We start from the raw sequence: 18659 nt of genomic DNA on the forward strand, positions 1-18659 counted from the left end.
AAGAAGTTCTCACTGGGAAACTCAGAAAGGCAACTTTGAGTCCTGCAGCCAAGTCCCGGCGAGGTTTGTCAGCCGTGGTCTCATGGCCCAGGGCCTGGGGCTGGTAGGGGTGGTATTTTCCCTTATGGTCTTGGGCTGGGGCCTGTCGTCTGTGTTTCCCCTGACAATGGGGGAGAGGGCAGTCATCACCGGCATTTTCACCTTTTGGGCAGCAGCCCAGGACGGGTAGGCTGGGGCTTGGTCTAGCTGCCCCCAGCTGCCCCTATTGTAGCAGCCCTGAGCAGCGTCTGTTGTGAGTGACTGCAGGACTCACAGAACCAAGTAACTGTTGAGAGTCCTCAGGGGTGCATCACGTAAAGGCTTGAATGACACTTTTTTCTGACAACTGGGACGTTTCCAGCGGCAGGCGGTGTAAACTGGACGTGCATGTATGGCCTTGAGCCAAGAAGAACCTGGTGACTTCTAGGCAGGAGGATGCCTGACTTCAGGTAATGGTGGGTGGGGCCGAGCTGCACAGCACAGCCAGCCAGTTGGGGTTAGAATCTGGAAAATCAAACAGCTGTCAGCCAGAGGTGAGACTCTCTGGGGCCATTTGAAGAGGTCAGATGAATGTTGAACACTGGCATCACTGGTTTCATTTAACGTGGAGCTGCAGTTCCCTGCTGTACCCAGACCTGGTGGTACTTGGACTAGTCCCTCTAGCAATACCGTCCAACAAGGGCTCCTTCCCCATCCTGGGGTACAGATGTGCACTGGGGCCTTTCCAGGTCTGCCCAGAGGCTAGGGGAGTGCCAGGTCCCACGTGGTGCAAGAATGAACCAGAGGATGAGTGACTGTGTGTGTCGGTCTAGCCGGCTGTCTGGCTCACATGCTCGCTTGCTCTCTGTCCTTTGGAGATGTGTTCATTTGCTTTGGAAACACGGAAGGGATTCTAGAATGATGTCTGCCAGGAGGAGCTGCTCACTTTGTAATCGGAGATGTGGGTTCCATGACGAAGGTGATTGCAAGCTGGAGAGCCTGATTTGTTACTTTAGTTCCAGCGTTCACACAGCACAGAAATGACTACTCTCTAGTTGTTAACTGGAGGTTCTGCCAAGTTGCCTGTGTACATGTACGCGTGTGCATGTAAAGCAACTGACATTTTGTACCTCCCAGTTTCCGTGCGTGTTCGGGCGCGTTGTTCCTGGGTGGTGCTGCCTCGGGCTCTCTACTGAGGTCGCAGTCAATATATTGACTTGACAGGGACAGGTATTTGGTGCAATCATGAAGATCCCACTTGGGACACCCACACCCCATAGCCGACTGCCTGGGTTCAAGTCCAAGCTCCACTCCCAGTTACAGCACCCTAGCTGATAGCCTGTGGTGGTTCAAGTACTTGGGTTCCCGCCCCCGACATGGGAGACCCAGACTGAGCTCCTGGCTCTGGGCTTTAGCCTGGCCTGACCTCAGCCATTGAAGCATTGGGAAGTGGTTCAGCAGATGGGAGTGCTCTTGCTGCTCTTTCAAATAAAATAAAAGCAAATAAAATGTTGGTGGGACAGCTGTCCCTGGAGCTCCCTGTCCAAGTCCACTCACGTGAATGGAGGCCAGAAGCAGTTCCCATCGACTTTTTTCCTGTGTCTGATGCTTGCTCTTCATTGACCTTGGAGCTGTGAGTGTATAGTTTTCATCAAGTTTGAAGGTTTTTCAGCCGAGGTGTTGCTGATAGTTTTTCCTGTCTCGTCCTCCCGTTGTCTCCTCTGGGACTACATGTTGATCAGAGGACACAATGTTCCACAGCTCACTGGCACGGTTTTCTTTTGTTCTGTGTTCCTATTGTTACAGCTTGTACAGTTTCTACTGCTACATCTTCCTGTCTACCAATGGCTTCTTCTGCTACGTCTAATCTGTGAAGTCCACCAGTTTTGCTTTTCATCTCAGTATAATTTACATCTCTAGAAGTTCTGTGTGGGTCTTTTTTTATATCTTTCCTGCCTCTCTCTCTTTAAATTTTGACCATATGGAATGCAGTTAAAGTAACCGCTTTTATGTCCTTGTCTTCTAACTCTGATATTTGGGTCAGTTTTGATTGATTTATTTTTTGCTCATAATGCTTTGTATTTTTGTTATGCCTGGTAATTTTTACTTGGATGCCAAACATTGAGAACTTTACTTTGTTGCATGCTGGATATTTTTTGCATTCCTATAAATATTCCTTTTTTTTTTTTTTCCTGGGGTGCAGTTGCGTAACTTGGAGAAAAGTTTGATCCTTTTGGGTCTTGTGTGCAAATTGTGATAGCTGAGGTGAGAGCTGCGTTTGGTCTTGGGTTAGCCATTGCGCAGTACTGAGGAACGCCTCCTCCGGATACTGCATCCAGTGCCTGGCAAGCTGAGGTTCCCTGTTCTGGCCGCCGGGCAGACACTGTCCCTAACCCCCTGTGCACTCTGGGTGCTGTTGGAATTGTTTCCGGTGGTTTCCTCCCTGGCGCGTGCTGACGGGTGCTCTCCTGGATACCCCACGGGGGCCCCCGATGGTCTGCAGGCTCCTTGCAGCTCTCTCCTCTCTGGGTTCTGCCTGGTGAATCCTGGCCCCTTGGCTTGCCTGGACTTCTTCAGCTTGGCTCGGGACGGTCCCCCAGACCACCGTGCCACGGCCTGGCCAGGTCAGGGAGTCGCCGTGTGTGCCTCCTGTCTCAGGGGTGTCCTTTGGTGTTGAGTGTCCCGTGTCTTAAAACAGCGCTGGCAACACCGGGCGTGTGCAGCTGGGGGTTGTTCTTGCTGTTTCGGTTGTTTCAAGTTGGAGGGCGAATCGGATCCCTGCCTCTTCTCTGCCTAGAAGAGGAAGTCCTATGCAGTTTTCACTCGCACACGTTAAACCGGAAACCTACTGGTAACTTCTGGTGTGAGTTCCTGGTTCTTCATCTGCGAGGAGCTGGGATCAGCCCTCCTAAGAGGGTGTGAGGCCGCTGTGGCGTCTGAGTGTTCCACTGGCTTTCTGCTGGATGGCTCCACGTTGTTCCACGGCTCTTGGTCAAATTCTGTCTGGAAATGTCTTCTCACTGCATGTCTGTCCCCTCTGCCTTTCCTCGCCCTCCCCCCTCTTCCTCCCCCTAGCCTCTGTACTCTCCCTTTCTCAAACAATCTGAACACCCGTTGTGTGGCCTTCCGCAGCTTTCCCAGCCGCTCGGACCATCGCGCCTGTCCGTCCATCTAGGCCACGTGTGGGCACTTTGTCTTTGCTGTGCAAGATGAGATCGGGGTATTTTTTTTTTCTAATATTGATTTATTTATTTGAAAGGCAGAGTTAGAGAGGCAGAGGCAGAGAGAGGAGAGAGGTCTTCCATCCACTGGTTCACTCCCCAGTTGGCTGCAACTGCTTGAGCTGTGCCGATCTGAAGCCTGGAGCTTCCTCCAGGTCTCCCACACGAATGCAGGGACTCAAGCACTTGGGCCATCTTCCACTGCTTTCCCAGGCCACAGCAGAGAGCGGGATCGGAAGTGGAGCAGCCGGGACTCGAATCGGTGCCCCTATGGGGTGCTGGCACTGCAGGTGGCGGCTTTACCCTCTATACCACAGCGCCGGTCCCAAGATCAAGCTTTTTGCACCTTGCTTTTCTTTATAATATGTTGTGGAAACATCACGAAATCACCTACCATAGATCTAACATTCGTTAATTGATAATTAACATTTCATGAAATGCAAGTACCACTAATTATTCATCCATTTCCTCACAAATGGGAATTCCTTTGTTTATTTTATCTAATTTTTAAAGATGTCTTTATTATTTTGAAATGTATAGTGACACGGAGAGAAGCAAAGACACAGAGAAAGAGATCTTCCAACACTGGTTTACTCCCCCAAATGACCACAACGGCTAGGGCTGGACCAGGCCAAAGCCAGGAGCCAGGAACTCCATCTGGGTCTCCCACATGAGTGTCAGGGGTCCAAGTCCTTGGGCCGTCTTCTGCTTTCTTGGGTACAGCAGTGGGAACTGTTTGGAAATGGAGCATCTGGCACTTGAACTGAAAGCCATACAGGATGCAGGCATTGCTACACCACAACGCTGGCTCCTTAATGACACATCTTAAGACTCCTAGTGCAGAGAAATGATCGTATTTGAGGATATAGAAATACTAAGTACCCTGATTGGGTCTTTACACATTACATACATGCATTAAATTATAATACTACACCCCATAAAAGATTAAAAAAATGTAAATTTTTTGAAAGATTTTATTTGAAATGTGGAGTTAGGGAGGGGAGGAAGGAGAGAGAGCAAGAGAACAAGTGAGCAAGCACTTCTTTGGGATCTCCCATTCGAGCGTAGGGGCCCAAGCACTTAGGCCATCTTCTGCTTTTACAGGTACATAAGCAGGGAGCTGGATAGAAGTGGAACAGCCAGGACTTGAACTGGTGCCCATGCAGGATGCTGGCATTGCAGGAAGTAGCTTAACCTGCTGTGCCACAACACCAGCCCTGATAAAGGAAATTTTTAAGCCTTTGGTACTATGGTACCCTCTGCGGGCGGTGGGAACTTGGGCAGTCTGCCTCCCAGCCCTCCTTCCACTTCCTGGCTTTAGCCATCACCTACTGTGCCAGCAGCCCATACTGGCACCCAGTTCATGTCCCCGCTGCTCTACTTCTGCTAATGGCCTGGGAGAGCAGTGGGAGATGGCCCAGGTGTCTGGGCCCCTGCGCTCACATGGGAGACCTGGAGGAAGCTTCTGGCTCCTTCTGGCTTTGGCCTGGCCCAGCCCTGGCTGTTGTGGCCATCTAGGGAGTGAACCAGTGGATGGAAGACCTCTCTCTCTCTCTCTGACTTTAAAAACATAGATGAAAGGAAGGGAGAAAAAGAAAAGGAAAGGAAATCTCTGAACACCAGGCTGGATGGAGGCTCTCGGCAAGTAGGCCACATGTCCCTCTCAGCTGCACACTTTCTGACCCTCTAGGGAATTTAGCTCTTCTCTTTCTCTTCCTGTCACCTTCCAAACTGCTCAGAAAGAGGTGGGGTAGAGGCCTGCGGTGCCCAGAGCTTTGACTAGCACAGGAGCCTGGAGAAGATTTCAACGCTGCGGCATTTCTGGAATAAACCGTATTGCCTGTTCCTGCCTTACTCGTTGGACACGTGGCTGGGTTGCCTTTGGTGTTTGATTGCACACTGTTACATCGATAGTGATCAGTGACACTGGGCTATCGCGGTCAGCAGACTACTGTGCTGGGGCTGATCCAGCATACTGTGCAATTGTTTGGTTGGTTTTAACAGTCCATGACATAAGCTTAGTTTTTACATTTTTAAATAGTTGCCAAAATAGTTGAAAGAAGAATGTTTTATGATGTGAGAATTAAACTCAAATATCAGTGCCCAGAAAGATTGATTGGAACACCACTGTGCCCACTTACTTACGTGTTTCCCGGAGCTGCTTTGACAAGCGAGTTGAATAATTGCCACAGACCATTCGGCTCTTTACAGAAAACTTGGCCAGGCCTGGTCTGCCTTTCTCTTTGGGGCCTCTCTATCGGCCTTGGTGTTAAGGTTAAGCTGGTTTGTAAAATGAATAAGCGAGGTGTCTCCTTTATTTTCTTGATTATGTAGACTAGCTTAAATAGCTCTGGAATGACCTCCTCCATAGAGATTAAGTAAAAAGCTATGAAATCAGGGGCCGGCGCCATGGCAGCAAGTTAACGCCCTGGCCTGAGGCGCTGGCATCCCATATGGACCCTAGTTCGAGACTCGGCTGCTCCACTTCCGATCCAGCGCTCTGCTGTGGCCTGGGAAAACAGTAGAAGATGATCCAAGTCCTTGGGCCCCTGCCTCCATGTGGGACACCCAGAAGAAGCTCCTGGCTCCTGGCTTTGGATTGGCACAGCTCTGGCCATTGCAGTCATCTGGGGGGTGAACCGGCAGATGAAAGACCTTTATCTCTCTCTCTCTCTCTCTGCCTCTCCTCTCTCTGTGCAACTCAGACTTTTAAATAAATAAATTATAGCTTTAAAAAAAGGAAGCTATGAAACCACTTGGTTCTGGGGCAATATTTAACATACGGTATCGCTAATCTTCTGTAGTAACTGGTCTGCTCAACTTTTCTACTTTTTTCTGGATTGATTTTGTAAATTTAGAGTCCACTAGGAAATCGCCCATTTCCTCAATATTTTCAAGTTTGCCCTAAGTTTGCATAGAGTATTCTGTTAATATAATTTAAAAGTTGCCACATTTATAGTAATGCCTCAGTTTTCCTTTCCTATCTTCTGTGTTTTTTTTTCTAAAGATTTATTTATTTGAAAGTCAGAGTTACACAGAGAAAGGAGAGACAGAGAGGGAGGGAGGGAGAGAGAGGGAGAGAGAGAGGTCTTCCATCCACTGGTTGATTCCCCAGATGGCCACAATGGCAGGAGCTGCGCTGAGCCGAAGCCAGGAGCCAGGAGCTTCCTTGGGTCTCCCACGCAGGTGCCGGGGCCCAAGCACTTGGACCATCTTCCACTGCTTTCCCAGGCCATAGCAGAGAGCTGGATCAGAAGTGGAGCAGCCAGGACTCAAACTGGTACCCATATGGGATGACAGCTTTATCCGCTATGCCACAGCACCAGCCCCCTTTATTTATTTTTTAAAAATCAGCTTCTGAGCTAACCTTGAGTATTTTCAGTTTTCCTTTCCATTAGTTCAGGCTTGTTCTTTACTCCCCAGCACTCATTTCTGTTGGCTTACTTTGTTGTATTTGACTTTTCTCATTGTCGCACTGACTACGGAGTTCCCACAGTTCTTGTCTTCTTTCTATGACAATGAAGGCCTCTGAGGCTATGAAATTTCCACCAAGCCCATGCTTTATTAGGAAGTGTCTATTTTTTATTACTTTATGGGAAGCTGGCAATTTTACTTTAATTTTTCCTTCCATCGAAGGTTTTTCTTAATTTCCAATGAGGTAAGATTTTTAGTAACTTGTTTTTATTATTTGCTTTCTATCTCCCTGGGCGTGGCAGCATGTCTACACTTCGTGCTGCTTCCAAGCTCCTGCTGTGGCTGGGCGTGGCAGTGCCTTGAACAACTGGTCCCCGCTGTGAAGAGCTGGCAGGTTCTGTGCGTGTCTGCAAGGCTTCGCGTGCTGACGGTTGATTCCGTTGCCTGTGTCTTTACTTCTTGACGGTGAAATCTGACAACCAGGATCAGATTTGCCTTGCAGTTGACAGTTCTGATAGTTGGTGCATTGATTCTTGGGGATTTTTAAGGTGGTTGATTTTGACCATGTCAGTTACAAATACTGGTCAACCTTAAGGCTCCCCTCCACAGGGTAGATGCCTGTCTCTCTCTGTCCCTCCTCTCTCCCTGAGGGATGTGAGCGGCCCAAGCAGTGTCCTGCCAGTGTGCCCAACACCCACCCCGTATGTAACCTTTTCAGACTAAGTACATTTCCTCCACTTCTGATGAGGTCATATATATATATATATATATATATATATATATATATATTAATCAAGACACTTTTTTGATTTCAAAGTCTTTAAAGAAAAGAAATGTGATCCTTTTTACAACTGCAGAGGGAGGGTTGCACGGTTTTCCTGTTGCACCTGCTACTATGGTCAGTGAGACCCACGGTCTACTCAGAAACCTCACGGTGGGGGAGCCTGGCTGCATTATGGGCTCCTTGACCCCCCCAGCCCCTTCCCCGTGTGTGAGGACTCTGCTTGCTTGCCTCGTCGGGAGACAGCCTGCCTCTGAGGTGAGGGCTGGACATGCCAGTTCCTAGCTTCCCCAGCTCCCTCGGCTGCCTGGGCAGACCCGTGACCCGGTCTGGCCACTCAGATGTGCCTGTTAGTGGTTTTCAGTCTGCAGCTTGGGATGCAGGGCGGCAGGCGGACATTCCGGTGCTGGGCTCCGGCAAGCAGGCCCGTGGCACGTTTTGTGGCATCTGTGTAGTTTCCTGATCTGCCTGTGTTCTGAGTCTGATTCCTGACAACTTAATGACCTAGTAAATATTGTTCCAGCTGCTTTTCTGCTGGGATGAGTGCGAATCGCTTACGTTGTTAGCAGCTAAGAGCAGTGGCTGACGGACCTGCACTTGGGTGTGAATTCTCCTTCAAGTGTTGTGTGAAACCATTGCTGGGTTCACTTTGCTCATGTTTGCCTTCCTAAATCAGATTGGCTGACGGTTTCCTCTTCTTGTGATGCCCTAATGTGGTTGTCACGTCAGGCGGGTGACTTCGTGGGATATTTGCATAGCAAAAATTCCCATGGCAGGATGGCTGGAGCAGGTTCTGCGCGTTTTCGGTTCTGATGGATATTGTCAAATTGCTACCCGAAGACATGGTGCTGATTTGCATTCTGATCCATGTCAGTTCACACTGCCTGTTTCTCGCCACCCTTGACAGCCCAGAGGACCTGTCATGAGTCTGTTCTTTAATTTTTTTGAGTTAAGCATCCTTACACATCCAGATGTTCTCCTCCCAGCTGTTTCTTGTCTGTGAACTGTCTGTCCATTTTCTCTGACTAGGGGTTGGTTTTTCTTCTTATGGTGTGTTGTTGTGGTTTTTTGTTTTTTGGAAGCCTTTGTTGAGAGAGTTGTTTTATCTATTAATTTGAAAGAGAAAGAGGAATCTTCCATGCACGGTTTCATTCTCCAAATGCCTTCAACAGCCAGGGCTGGGCCAGGCCAGAGCCAGGAGCCAGCAGCTCCATCCCAGCCTCCCACATGAGTGGCAGGGACTCCCATACTTGGGCTGTTACTGGACACCGAGGGGAGGGCGGTGGCTGGAGTGAGTCTCGTGGGTTCTTTTCCTTGGCTTATTATCGAAATAAAAAGCCGGGAAACAGTTTGCAAAGAGGCAGAAACTTTTATTTGATTGGCAAGCGATAGAGACAGCTTCTGGTCCGAGAGGAGAGCAGGCGGAGTGCCCGAGCAGGACACTGGCTTTGAGGAAGTGTCCCGGGTTTTTAAGGCAGTACTATTGGGTTATCCTATTGGGGGTGCTCATTGGACAGGGGGTTTCACACACACATGTTGATTGGCATGGAACTCAAAGAGATGGTGGTGGTGGGGTCTCCTGGAGACTGTCTCCTTAGGGGCTTGGACTCCCTTCCTCTGCTAGCTCTGGGTGGAGGATTGTAACTAAGCTGAAGGCATGGTTTAAAAATGCAAGGTCACAGAAGATAGCCAGGGTCTCCTGGAGCCGGTCCAGCACTCCCAGGGGCTCAGCCCTTCCCCTGCCGGCTCAGAGTGAAAGCTTGCACCCTGAAGGAGTGACTTAAAGCTGCAAGGTCCCACATGTAGCACAAGAAGCTGTCGGTGGGGGAGATGCCCGTGGGCCTGGAGACAGCTTTCCAGCCCCCGCTGACAGCGTGTTTGTGAGGGACGTTCTACCCACGTCTGCAGGGGCCCACAGACTCCCACCCCACTGGCCGGCCTCATGGACCACCGCCTGCTGCCTCCCAGGTGTGTTAGCAGGAAGCAGGTAGGAGCGGAGGCAGAACTCCACCCTGGGCACTGGGAGATGGCATGTGGGCACCCCTAGTGCTGACTTAACTCCCTGCACCCAAAGTCGTCCGTCCTGTAGCAATCTGATGGTCTGGTACATAGATTTTAATGACTTTCCAAACAGGAAAAGACTCTCCCAATACTTGCAACTCAGAGGGATGGGGGTGTCACAAGCTCTGCTCCTCCTTCAAGACACCCACTTTGCAGTTGGACCCGCCAGGGATGCAAAGAGGTTTTTTTTTTTTTTTTTTTTTTTTTTTTTTTTTTTTTTTTAAACTGGCGTTGGGTTCAGAAATTCCATATTCCCTGAAGAAAATCAATTGTTCTATTACTAACCAATCAGAAGGTGTTGACCTTTGTCTCTCTCTCTCTCTCTGTCAAATAAAAAAAATTTTAAAAAAATCATGAAGAAGGGAACTTCTCGAAACAACCGTTATCTAAGAGCATCTGGGCCTGTGGCATAGGTTAAGCCTCTGCCTACAGTGTCAGCGCCCCATGAGCCTCATATCTCAGCTGCTCTGCTTTCCACCCAGCTCCAGGCTAACGCGCCTGGGAAAGCAGTGGAAGACGGCCCAAGGGCTTGGGAGGAGACCTGAAAGAAGCTCCTGGCTTCAGCCTGGCCCAGCCCCTGCCATTGCCGTCATCTGGGGAGTGAACCAGAAGATGGAAGAATCTCTGTCTCTCTCACTCTCTAACTCCCTCCTCCTCCTTCTGTATCTTTCAAATTAAAAAAAAAAAAATTTTTTTTTAAAGGCATTACCCACAGCCTCCTAATTTGCCTGTTGAAGAGCTCCCTCTAGTGGAGAGAAAAATAACAGCACCGGGTCTCGGAGTTTGCAGGTTAGTAGCATTTCCAGGGTCTTGGTAGGTAAATTTTGAATCCATTGGCCCGGCTGCTAAGGATTAGAACTAGACAGCGTGGTCTCTGAATGCCTTGTCAGCGCATAGCAAGCCCACACGTGCCTGGCCTCTCTCAGGGAATGGGACTTGGGTGCAGGTGTGGCTGGGCTGGCCTCATTCATGGCTTTAGTCTAAGAGCACCTGCATGTAGTAGGGGTTCAGTAGTTTTGGGATGAATGAACAAACCTTCAAAGGACAGTTCCCAGCTCAGTGATCTTGGAAGCGAACACCGGGCTCTGTGACCCAGCAGGAGCCTGCTGTGCCCAGGGACTAAGTGCTCAGGTGGTCAGGAGGCGATTCATTGCAGTGGCTTGGAGTCCATCTCTGCTCTCTTTGCTTAATTACTGAGCACCCACTAGGTGCCAAACGCCATCGGAGGGGCTGAGGGGCCAGCAGGCTGAAACGAAGCAGGCAGGACACTGCGTGTTCGGCGCCGTTATACAGAGTGTATGCAGACGGCAATGCAGGCTGACCACCCCTTGTCTGAAACACCTGGAACCAAAAGTGTTTCAGAGTTTGGATTTGGGGGAGGGGCAGATTTGGGACTGTGTGCACATATGTAAAGAGATGTCTCGGGGCGGGACCCAGTTCTCAACATAAAATTTACTGATGTCTCATATACATAGCCTGAAGGTAATTGTATGTAATATTTTAAATGATTTTGTGCATGAAACAAAGTTTCAAAGTGTGGAGTTTTCTGTTTGTGGCATCATGTCGGCATATTTGCAGTTTCAGATTAGGAATGTTCAATTTGTACTTGGAGAAAAATCTGAAGATCTATTGATTTGAAAAGAGTCATAGAGCAACAGGGAAAGATTTTCCATCTGCTGGTTCATTTCACAAATGGCCACGGCAGCTGGATCCTGGAATTCCATCCGGGTCTCCTACCTGAGCGGCAGAGGCACAGCACTTGGGCCGTCTTCCACTGCCTTCCCAGGTGCATCATCAGGTTACCTGGACCGGAAGTGGAGCAGCCAGGACTCAAACTAGCACTCCTGTGGGGTGCCAGCATTGCGGTTGGTGGCTTAACCTGCTGTGTCACAACACAGGCGGCCCCTGTTTCAGAGAAAAATTGAGCAAGGGACAACGATGGAGCATGCTGGGATGCAGAGGAAGTCTGCTCTTTGTCTGGGTAGTCAGAGGAAGCCTCACCAAGAGGTGACCGAGAGAGGGTGGACGTTAAGCAGGGCAGGGGCACTGTGGCGGCCGGCGTGGCAGAAGCCGAGTGAGGGGCAGGGTGGGAGGAGGGCTTGGAGTCGGCAAGACGAGGCACACAAATTGGGATCCCTAGAGAGGGGCTGAGAATGTGACACATGGAGGAGGGGCTTTGTGAATCAAGGGCGAGAGCGAGGTCCCTTCAGAGGCCATGGCCTTGGCAAGAGCGTGAATGTGAGGGGACAGCTCCTGGGGCGGTCCTGAGGCAGCCCCTGTGTCGGGAGGTGGGACACCTTCCTGGCTCACACACTGTCCTACCAGGGAGCATCTGCTGGCCCGGACTCCTGTGGACCTGAGCCGAGGGTAGAAAATGCTAGAGGCAGAGGGCTGGGGGGGTGGGGGACCGTGCATTTCAATCTGGTCGACAGGGTTTCTGGCCAGCTTCACCCAGACCGCCTCCCTGCACTTGTTCACCTATGAAAAATTTTATTTTTGCTTATTTGAAAGGAAGCGAGAGAGCATCTTCTACCCACTGATTGCACTCCCCAAGTGCCCACAGTGACAGCCAGGGCTGGGCCAGGCCAAAGCCAGGAGCCTGGAACTGAATCTTTGTCTCCCACATGGGTGGCAGGGACCCCAGTACTTGAGAGCTGGGCCCCAAGGTACGCACTAGAAGGGAGTGGGGCCAAGACTGGCCTCTGATACAGGATTCGGGTGTCCTGAGCAGCGACCAAACCACGCCTACCCCAGTGAGAAATCTTAATCTAAAACCCCGGACAAGGACCGTCTCCGCCTGAGGTGACAACATGAGATGCACTCTGGGGGGACTCATGGGGCTCCCGTTAGCCTCATCCTGTTGCTGTCAGACTGGGGGACGTTGAACGACTACTGGCTCTCAACTCCCCAGTGTGAGTGGGGATGGACAAAAAATACTTCAGAGAAATAATGGACAACAGATACGGACTCAGAGGATCCAGAGAATGAAGTCACAGATGTAAACTTGAAAATCGCTGTTGTGCTACAGAAAATGGGAGAAAATGAGAATCCAGCCGAAAAGGTGTCTGCTGAAAACGTAGCCCATGGGGATTTTAGATGACGGGACACAGTGATCCAGGTAGGAATTCAACGCATGAGTTCACTGGGTCACATAGACACGCAGAGGTGGGTAAAGACCTGGAAGACAGGCAGGAGCCAACGTGTAGACTGAAGCCCAGAGACCTGAGCATGGAGCCGTGAAAGGGGACCGGAGACGGAATGAGAAGGTCAAATACACCCGAGGAGACTCACCCCAGAGGAAGAAGAGTGCGTCAAAGGCCCTACCTGAAAAGATTATAGCCAAGAACTTTCCAGAACCAATGGAAGGCATAAAACTAAAAATTCAAGAAACCATATAAATCTCAAGCAGGAAAAATTCAAAAGAAAAGTAAGTATAGGCACGTAATGTATAAAAACCCAGGACAAACAGAAAGCTCCCAAAAAGAAAGATGATTTCAAAGGCTCGACAATTAGCCTAACGGTGAGTGCTCAGCAGGAGCAGTGGAAGCAAGAGGACAGGGAAGTCCCCTTGTTAGAACGCGGACAGGAAAGAACTACTGGTCTACCTGTGGAAACCATCCTTCAATAAGGAGGCTGAAATGCAGAACTTCTTAGGCGAAGATTGAGAACCCAGACACTTGAGAAATACCAACGGATATTCTTCAGGGTGAACAAGGATGAGCTTGGATGGCAGGCAGAGAGTCAGGATCAATGACAATAGGATATACGTGGGAAAATCTAAATGGATGTGGACTAAATTTAAACCACGATCATACAAGGTGGGAAGGTAATGGAAGGAAAATGTTCTTGGCTTCTTGAATTGTCTCGGTAAGGTGAGAGCGCCAAATTTCTATCGGACACTGGCAAGGTAAGATCACATATTGCGTTCTGCACAGGTTGCTATGAAATCTGGTAGCCCTTAGCCACATGTGGCTGTTGGCATCAGAAATGTGGCTAGTCCTGGTTTGAGACATGCTACCAAGATAAAATACACATCCAATTTTAAAGGTATAGCACCAAAATAATAAAGTGGGGGACATTGAGCCCAGCGGGTAAGGCACCAGTGAAGCTGCCCACATCCCACACGGGTCCGAGTCCTCCTCCCTTCTGCTTCCTGCTACTGTGGACTCCGGGTAGCCGCTGTTGATGGCTCAAGGGTTTGGGTGCCTGCCACCCCCATGGGAGATCGGGATTGAGTTCCCTTCTCCCGCCACTGTGGGCATTTGGACAGGCACTCTGGGGTGCTGCTCCGCATCAGATCCACTGACTCCTGTCTCTAAACAAGACTCTGGTGCTCAGGTTGCTCGCTCCGACTCCTTCCCCAAGGACTGTAGAGACTGGCCTCTATTGCTTAGCAGGCCCTGCCTGGGCACCTCAAATCAGAGCAGAGAACCAGGGGGTCTGGCTTTGTCTAGACCATGCTGGCAGGGCCCTCAGGGCCAGCACAGGGCTCGCAGGCAGCCCACAAGGCAGGGCCCCTTAGCATAGCAACAGCAGGGACAGGGCGGGCGCCACGCCTCCTGGGGTGGGGATGCAGCCAGAGCAGGAGCCTAGGGACAGCTGCTGTGCCTGCCGCCTCCTCCCTGGGGACTGAACACTTCCCAGGAGAAGCAGGCAGGGCCAGGGCAGGGGAGCCTGGAGGGAGGGCTGCCCCTCTGCACTAGAGTGAGGTGGGGGGGGGGGGGGGGAGGGAGGCCGGTCTTCCATTTGCTGGTTCACTCTCCAAATAGCTGCACTGGCTAGGGCTGGGCAAGGCCAAAGGCAGAAGCCTGGAACTCCATCCAAGTCTCCCATGTTGGGGTGACAGGGACCCAGATACTTGGACCAAATTCCGCTGCTTTCCCAGGCACATTAGCCGGGAGCAGGATGGGAAGTGAAGCAGCCAGGCCTCAAATCAGTGCTTGAATATGGGATGCCAGGGTTGCAAGCAACAGCTTAACCTGCATCAGTGCCAGTGCAATTTTCACAATTCTGTATTCTCCGGTAACCACCACCCCAAACAAGCTGACAATTACTTGTTTTCTTTGTGGTGTTTGCAGGAGATCCCTCTTACATCCCCAGCCTAGTCTGAGTTATCAGTAGCTTTGCCTGCTCTTGCATTTGTCAGTGACATCACCCTGCAGGTCGTCTTTTCTGCCAAGCGCCTTTCCGTCAGCACCATGCTGCTGAGATTCATCCACGTTATTTGGTGAGTTCATGTGCACCTGATATTTTAATGATTTTATTTATGTGAGACGTAGAGTTACAGACAGAGGGAGAGGCAGAGAGGTCTTCCATCCGTTGGTTCACTCCCCAAATGGCCGCAACGGCTGGAGCTGCACCAGGAGCCAGGAGCTTCCTCCCGGTTTCCCATGTGGGTGCAGAGGCCCAAAGACCTGGGCCATCTTATGCTTTCCCAGGCCACAGCAGAGAGCTGGATTGGAAAAGGAGCAGCCGGGACTAGAACCGGTGCCCATGTAGGATGCCAGTGCTGCAGGCGGAGGATTAACCCACTGTGTCATGGCGCCAGCCCCTGTACCTGATTTCTGAGTCTCATTCCATTCTGTGAGTAGCCAGAACAGCCCTGTCTCCTCACTTGTAGGCACACCTTTGGGGTGTTCCAGCTCTGACCTGCTGGACACAGCTGCTGTGAACACTCAGGCACAAGTAGTTGTGATCACACGTTTTCACATCTCATCTCTATACCTAGGAGTGGAACTGCTCATCATAGGTTAGCTACACATTTCACTGTATTAGAAACTGCCAGGGCTGGCATCGTGGCGCAGTGGGTTAATGCTCCACCTGCAACACCAGCATCCTATATGGGTGCCGGTTCGAGTCCTGGCTGCTCCTCTTCCAATCTAGCTCTCTGCTATGGCCTGGGAAAGCAATAGAAGATGGCCCAAGTCCTTGGGTCCCTGCACCTGTGTGGGAGACCAGGAGGAAGCTCCTGGCTCTTGGCTTTAGATTGGCGCAGCTCTGGCCATTGCGGCCATTTGGGGAATGGACCAGCAGATGGAAGACTTTGTCTCTCTCTCCCTCTGCCTCTCTGTAGCTCTGCCTTTCAAATAAATAAATAAATAAATAAATATTTTTTAAGATTTACCTATTTATTTGAAAGAGTTAGAGAAGGGAAGTAGAGAGAGAGGTTTTCCATCCCCTGGTTCACTCCCCAATTGGCTGCAATGGCCAGAGCTGTGCCAATCCAAAGCCAGGAGCTTCTTCCAGGGGCTCAAGTACTTGGGCCATCTTCTCTTGCTTTCCCAGGCCATAGCAGAGAGCTGGATTGGAAGTGGAGCAACCGGGACTTGAACCAGTGCCCACATGGGATGCCAGCATTGCAGGCAGCAGCTTTACCTGCTACACCACAGCGCCAGCCCCAATAAATAAATCTTTAAAAAAATTCTGTTGCAAACTTAATCTTCCTCATCTATATTTGGTCCCATTGTTTAACTGAAATCTGTGTAACTGAATTCTCTGTCATTGGATATTGAATTTTTCTCAATTTTATGTTTCATCAATTAGACTGAATTTTTCTGCAGGACAATGGCCTAGGTCCTTGGGCCCCTGCCACCTATATGGCAGACCCGGAAGAAGCTCCGGGCTCCTGGCTTCAGCCTGGCCCAGCCCTAGTCATTGCAGCCATTTGGGGAATGAACCAACAGATGGAAGGTCCTTTTTTTTTTTTTTTTTTTTTAAAAAAAAGAATTTTGCTGTAAACTTATTCTTCCTCATCAATATTTAATTCCATGGTTTAACTGAAATTTATGTGGTTGAATTCTCTATCAAGAGAGGCTTCAATTGTCTTAATTTTGTGGTTTCATCTAAGGAATCAAAATAATTAGCTATAAACACTTTTGTGTCAATGAGCCTTGCTTTCATAGCTAAATGTTAGGAAAGAATGGACAAGAATATCTATAATTTTCTCTGTCATTGTTGGGGGCCAGCGTGATGCCCGAGTCATAGTTACCCTTATGACATCATCACTCTTCCCACCTCCACTCTTCCTGCCAGAGCCCTGGCCGCAAGGGTGCAGACCTGAGCATGATGGATCCATCTGGCTCCTAACCATGGGCCATGTAGGGGATTGCAGACCTGAGGGGATTCGAACCATCCATTTCTAAGTCATGGGCATTCGATTTTGTGTAAGAGACGGCCAGTTCCCACAAAGGTGCAGGCAGGGGAGGGTGCATGTCCACAGTTACGCAGGACACAGATCCAAAGTCTAGGTCTCTGGGCACACGCAGAGGTCAGTGTGTGGCAGACTGGACATCCCATTGCGGAAGGAACAGCTGGCCACTCTTTTCCCCTTTGACTCTGGTTACAGAAGGATGGCCAGTTCTGTGAAATAATAATTGAAGATGTTGATGAAACCACAGTGTGGACAAAGAAAGAGAAAGAAAAGAAAACAGTAAAACTACCTCCCCCACCACCTCCTCCACCTCCAAAGCCAAAGCCAAAGGTAGGTGGCACAGCCTCCCCAGGTGGGGTGGCCCCAACCCACAACAGCTCTGACCTGTGTCACCCGCCAGTGGTGGCTTCCTTCTCCGTGGTCCATAGCGTGGATGGCCACGTCGGTCACTGTCCAGACCAGGACACACGTGTCAGGGGAAGGGGGTGCTGTTAATGCCTACTGCAGAGCAGCCACCCTCAACCAAGGATGTCCCGGCCAACCAGGACAAGCGAGTGTCCTGTGTAGCGCTGGAGTGCGTGGGGACGACTCCTCCCGGGCTTGCTTCTCCTGTTTGCTTCTTAGCCCGGGACTGAAGCACGGAGGTGGGGGGGGGGGGAGGGGTAACCCCGATGAGGAGCAGACCCTGCAGGGGCCGGGAGAGGGCTGTGTTTGGGGAGCACGTGGCCTGGACAGGGGAAACCCAGGGCTAAAAGTGTGCATATGTGAGCGTGTCTGTGTGTGTCCACTAACGTTTCAGTGGAAAAGCTGGAAGAGCGAGCAAGGAATGAGAAAGTCCCCCTAGCGCGTGGGGGCAGGGAAGTTGTGGGCACGAGCTGGAGTGTGAGAGCAGCTGAGCGAAGGTGCTTCGCCTGCAGCGGGTGGGCGGCTCTGAAGGGAAGCCCTTGGGTCCTTGGGTAGGGGCTCAGGCCCAGATGGGACAAGGCCTGGTGTTAGGCTGTTTGCACAGGGGGGCCTTGGGGCTCAGAAGTCAAGGCCGTGTGTCCTTTCCTGTGCACGGACACGGCAGAGTGGCAGAGGCAGGAGCCCTACCTGGTTCCCTACGTTCAGAGGCTGCACGGCTCGGTGCTCCTGAGCTGGAGGAGGAGGAGGGTTATTGATGAGAGGGTCAGGACCCCTTCTGGCATAGCCTGATTGTCAGCTGTGTGCAGGATGTTTGCTGAGTGTCTTTTCTTTTCCCTGCAATGCGCCTCCCCGTGAAAATGAAGCCGCCCCCCAGCGGTGATGCGGCTGCCCGGAAGATCCAGGCGTGGTGGCGCGGCACGCTGCTCCGCCGCACGCTGCTGCACGCGGCGCTCAGAGCCTGGATCATCCAGTGCTGGTGGCGGCACACGCTGATGATCCTGCTGCAGAGGCGGCGGCGGGCGGCGCTGGACTTCTATGCACGGGAAACGTGGGCGTCTACCAGGCTGCAGTCCTGGTTCCGCATGTGGCACATCCGAAGGCGGTACTGTCGACTGCTCAACGCTGTTCGTATCATCCAGATTTCCTGGCGCTGGCACAGTTGCCATACTCGTGGTATCTTCCAGGGCCACTATGAGCTCGCAGCAAGCCAGCTGAAACTCGAGCTGGACATCTTTCTAGGGTCCCAGATTTGTCGGATCACAGACTGCATCCCCTTCCCAATAAAGAACTGACCAGGTCTGCTCCAACCACGTATCGCTGGGTCTCTGTGTTACCCTAACTTCAGGAGGTCCCCGTCTCAGTGAAGGGTCAGGGAGAATGGTGGCAGCCCCGTGGCAGCTCACGAGTTGGCTTAGAGCAGTCAGAGGCGTTGTCTGGGGTCCTAGGGGCAGAAGGGGTTGAAAGCCCTGTGCTGGAAGAGTAGGACTTGAGATTGATTAGTAATGTCTGCCCTGGGCAGTGGGCTGGGACTGCAGTATTTGTCTATTTTCTGGCCCTCCCATGATAAAGTGAGCTCCAGGAAAGCAAGACTGTAGGGCTACAACCTAGA

The 18659-nt window shown here is 51.0% G+C and overlaps 1 protein-coding gene across 1 annotated transcript; it reads left to right on the plus strand.

Annotated features, from left to right (window-relative positions):
- The first annotated feature begins 17889 nt into the window (after positions 1 to 17889).
- Positions 17890 to 18342, plus strand: LOC133766237 (IQ domain-containing protein F5-like). Its single transcript, XM_062199956.1, has one exon. It carries the CDS (start codon positions 17890 to 17892, stop codon positions 18340 to 18342), a length of 453 nt encoding a protein of 150 aa, XP_062055940.1.
- The last annotated feature ends 317 nt before the right edge of the window (positions 18343 to 18659 follow it).

The sequence above is a fragment of the Lepus europaeus genome, chromosome 9 (assembly GCF_033115175.1).
Source record: "Lepus europaeus isolate LE1 chromosome 9, mLepTim1.pri, whole genome shotgun sequence".
Classification (NCBI taxonomy): domain Eukaryota; kingdom Metazoa; phylum Chordata; class Mammalia; order Lagomorpha; family Leporidae; genus Lepus; species Lepus europaeus.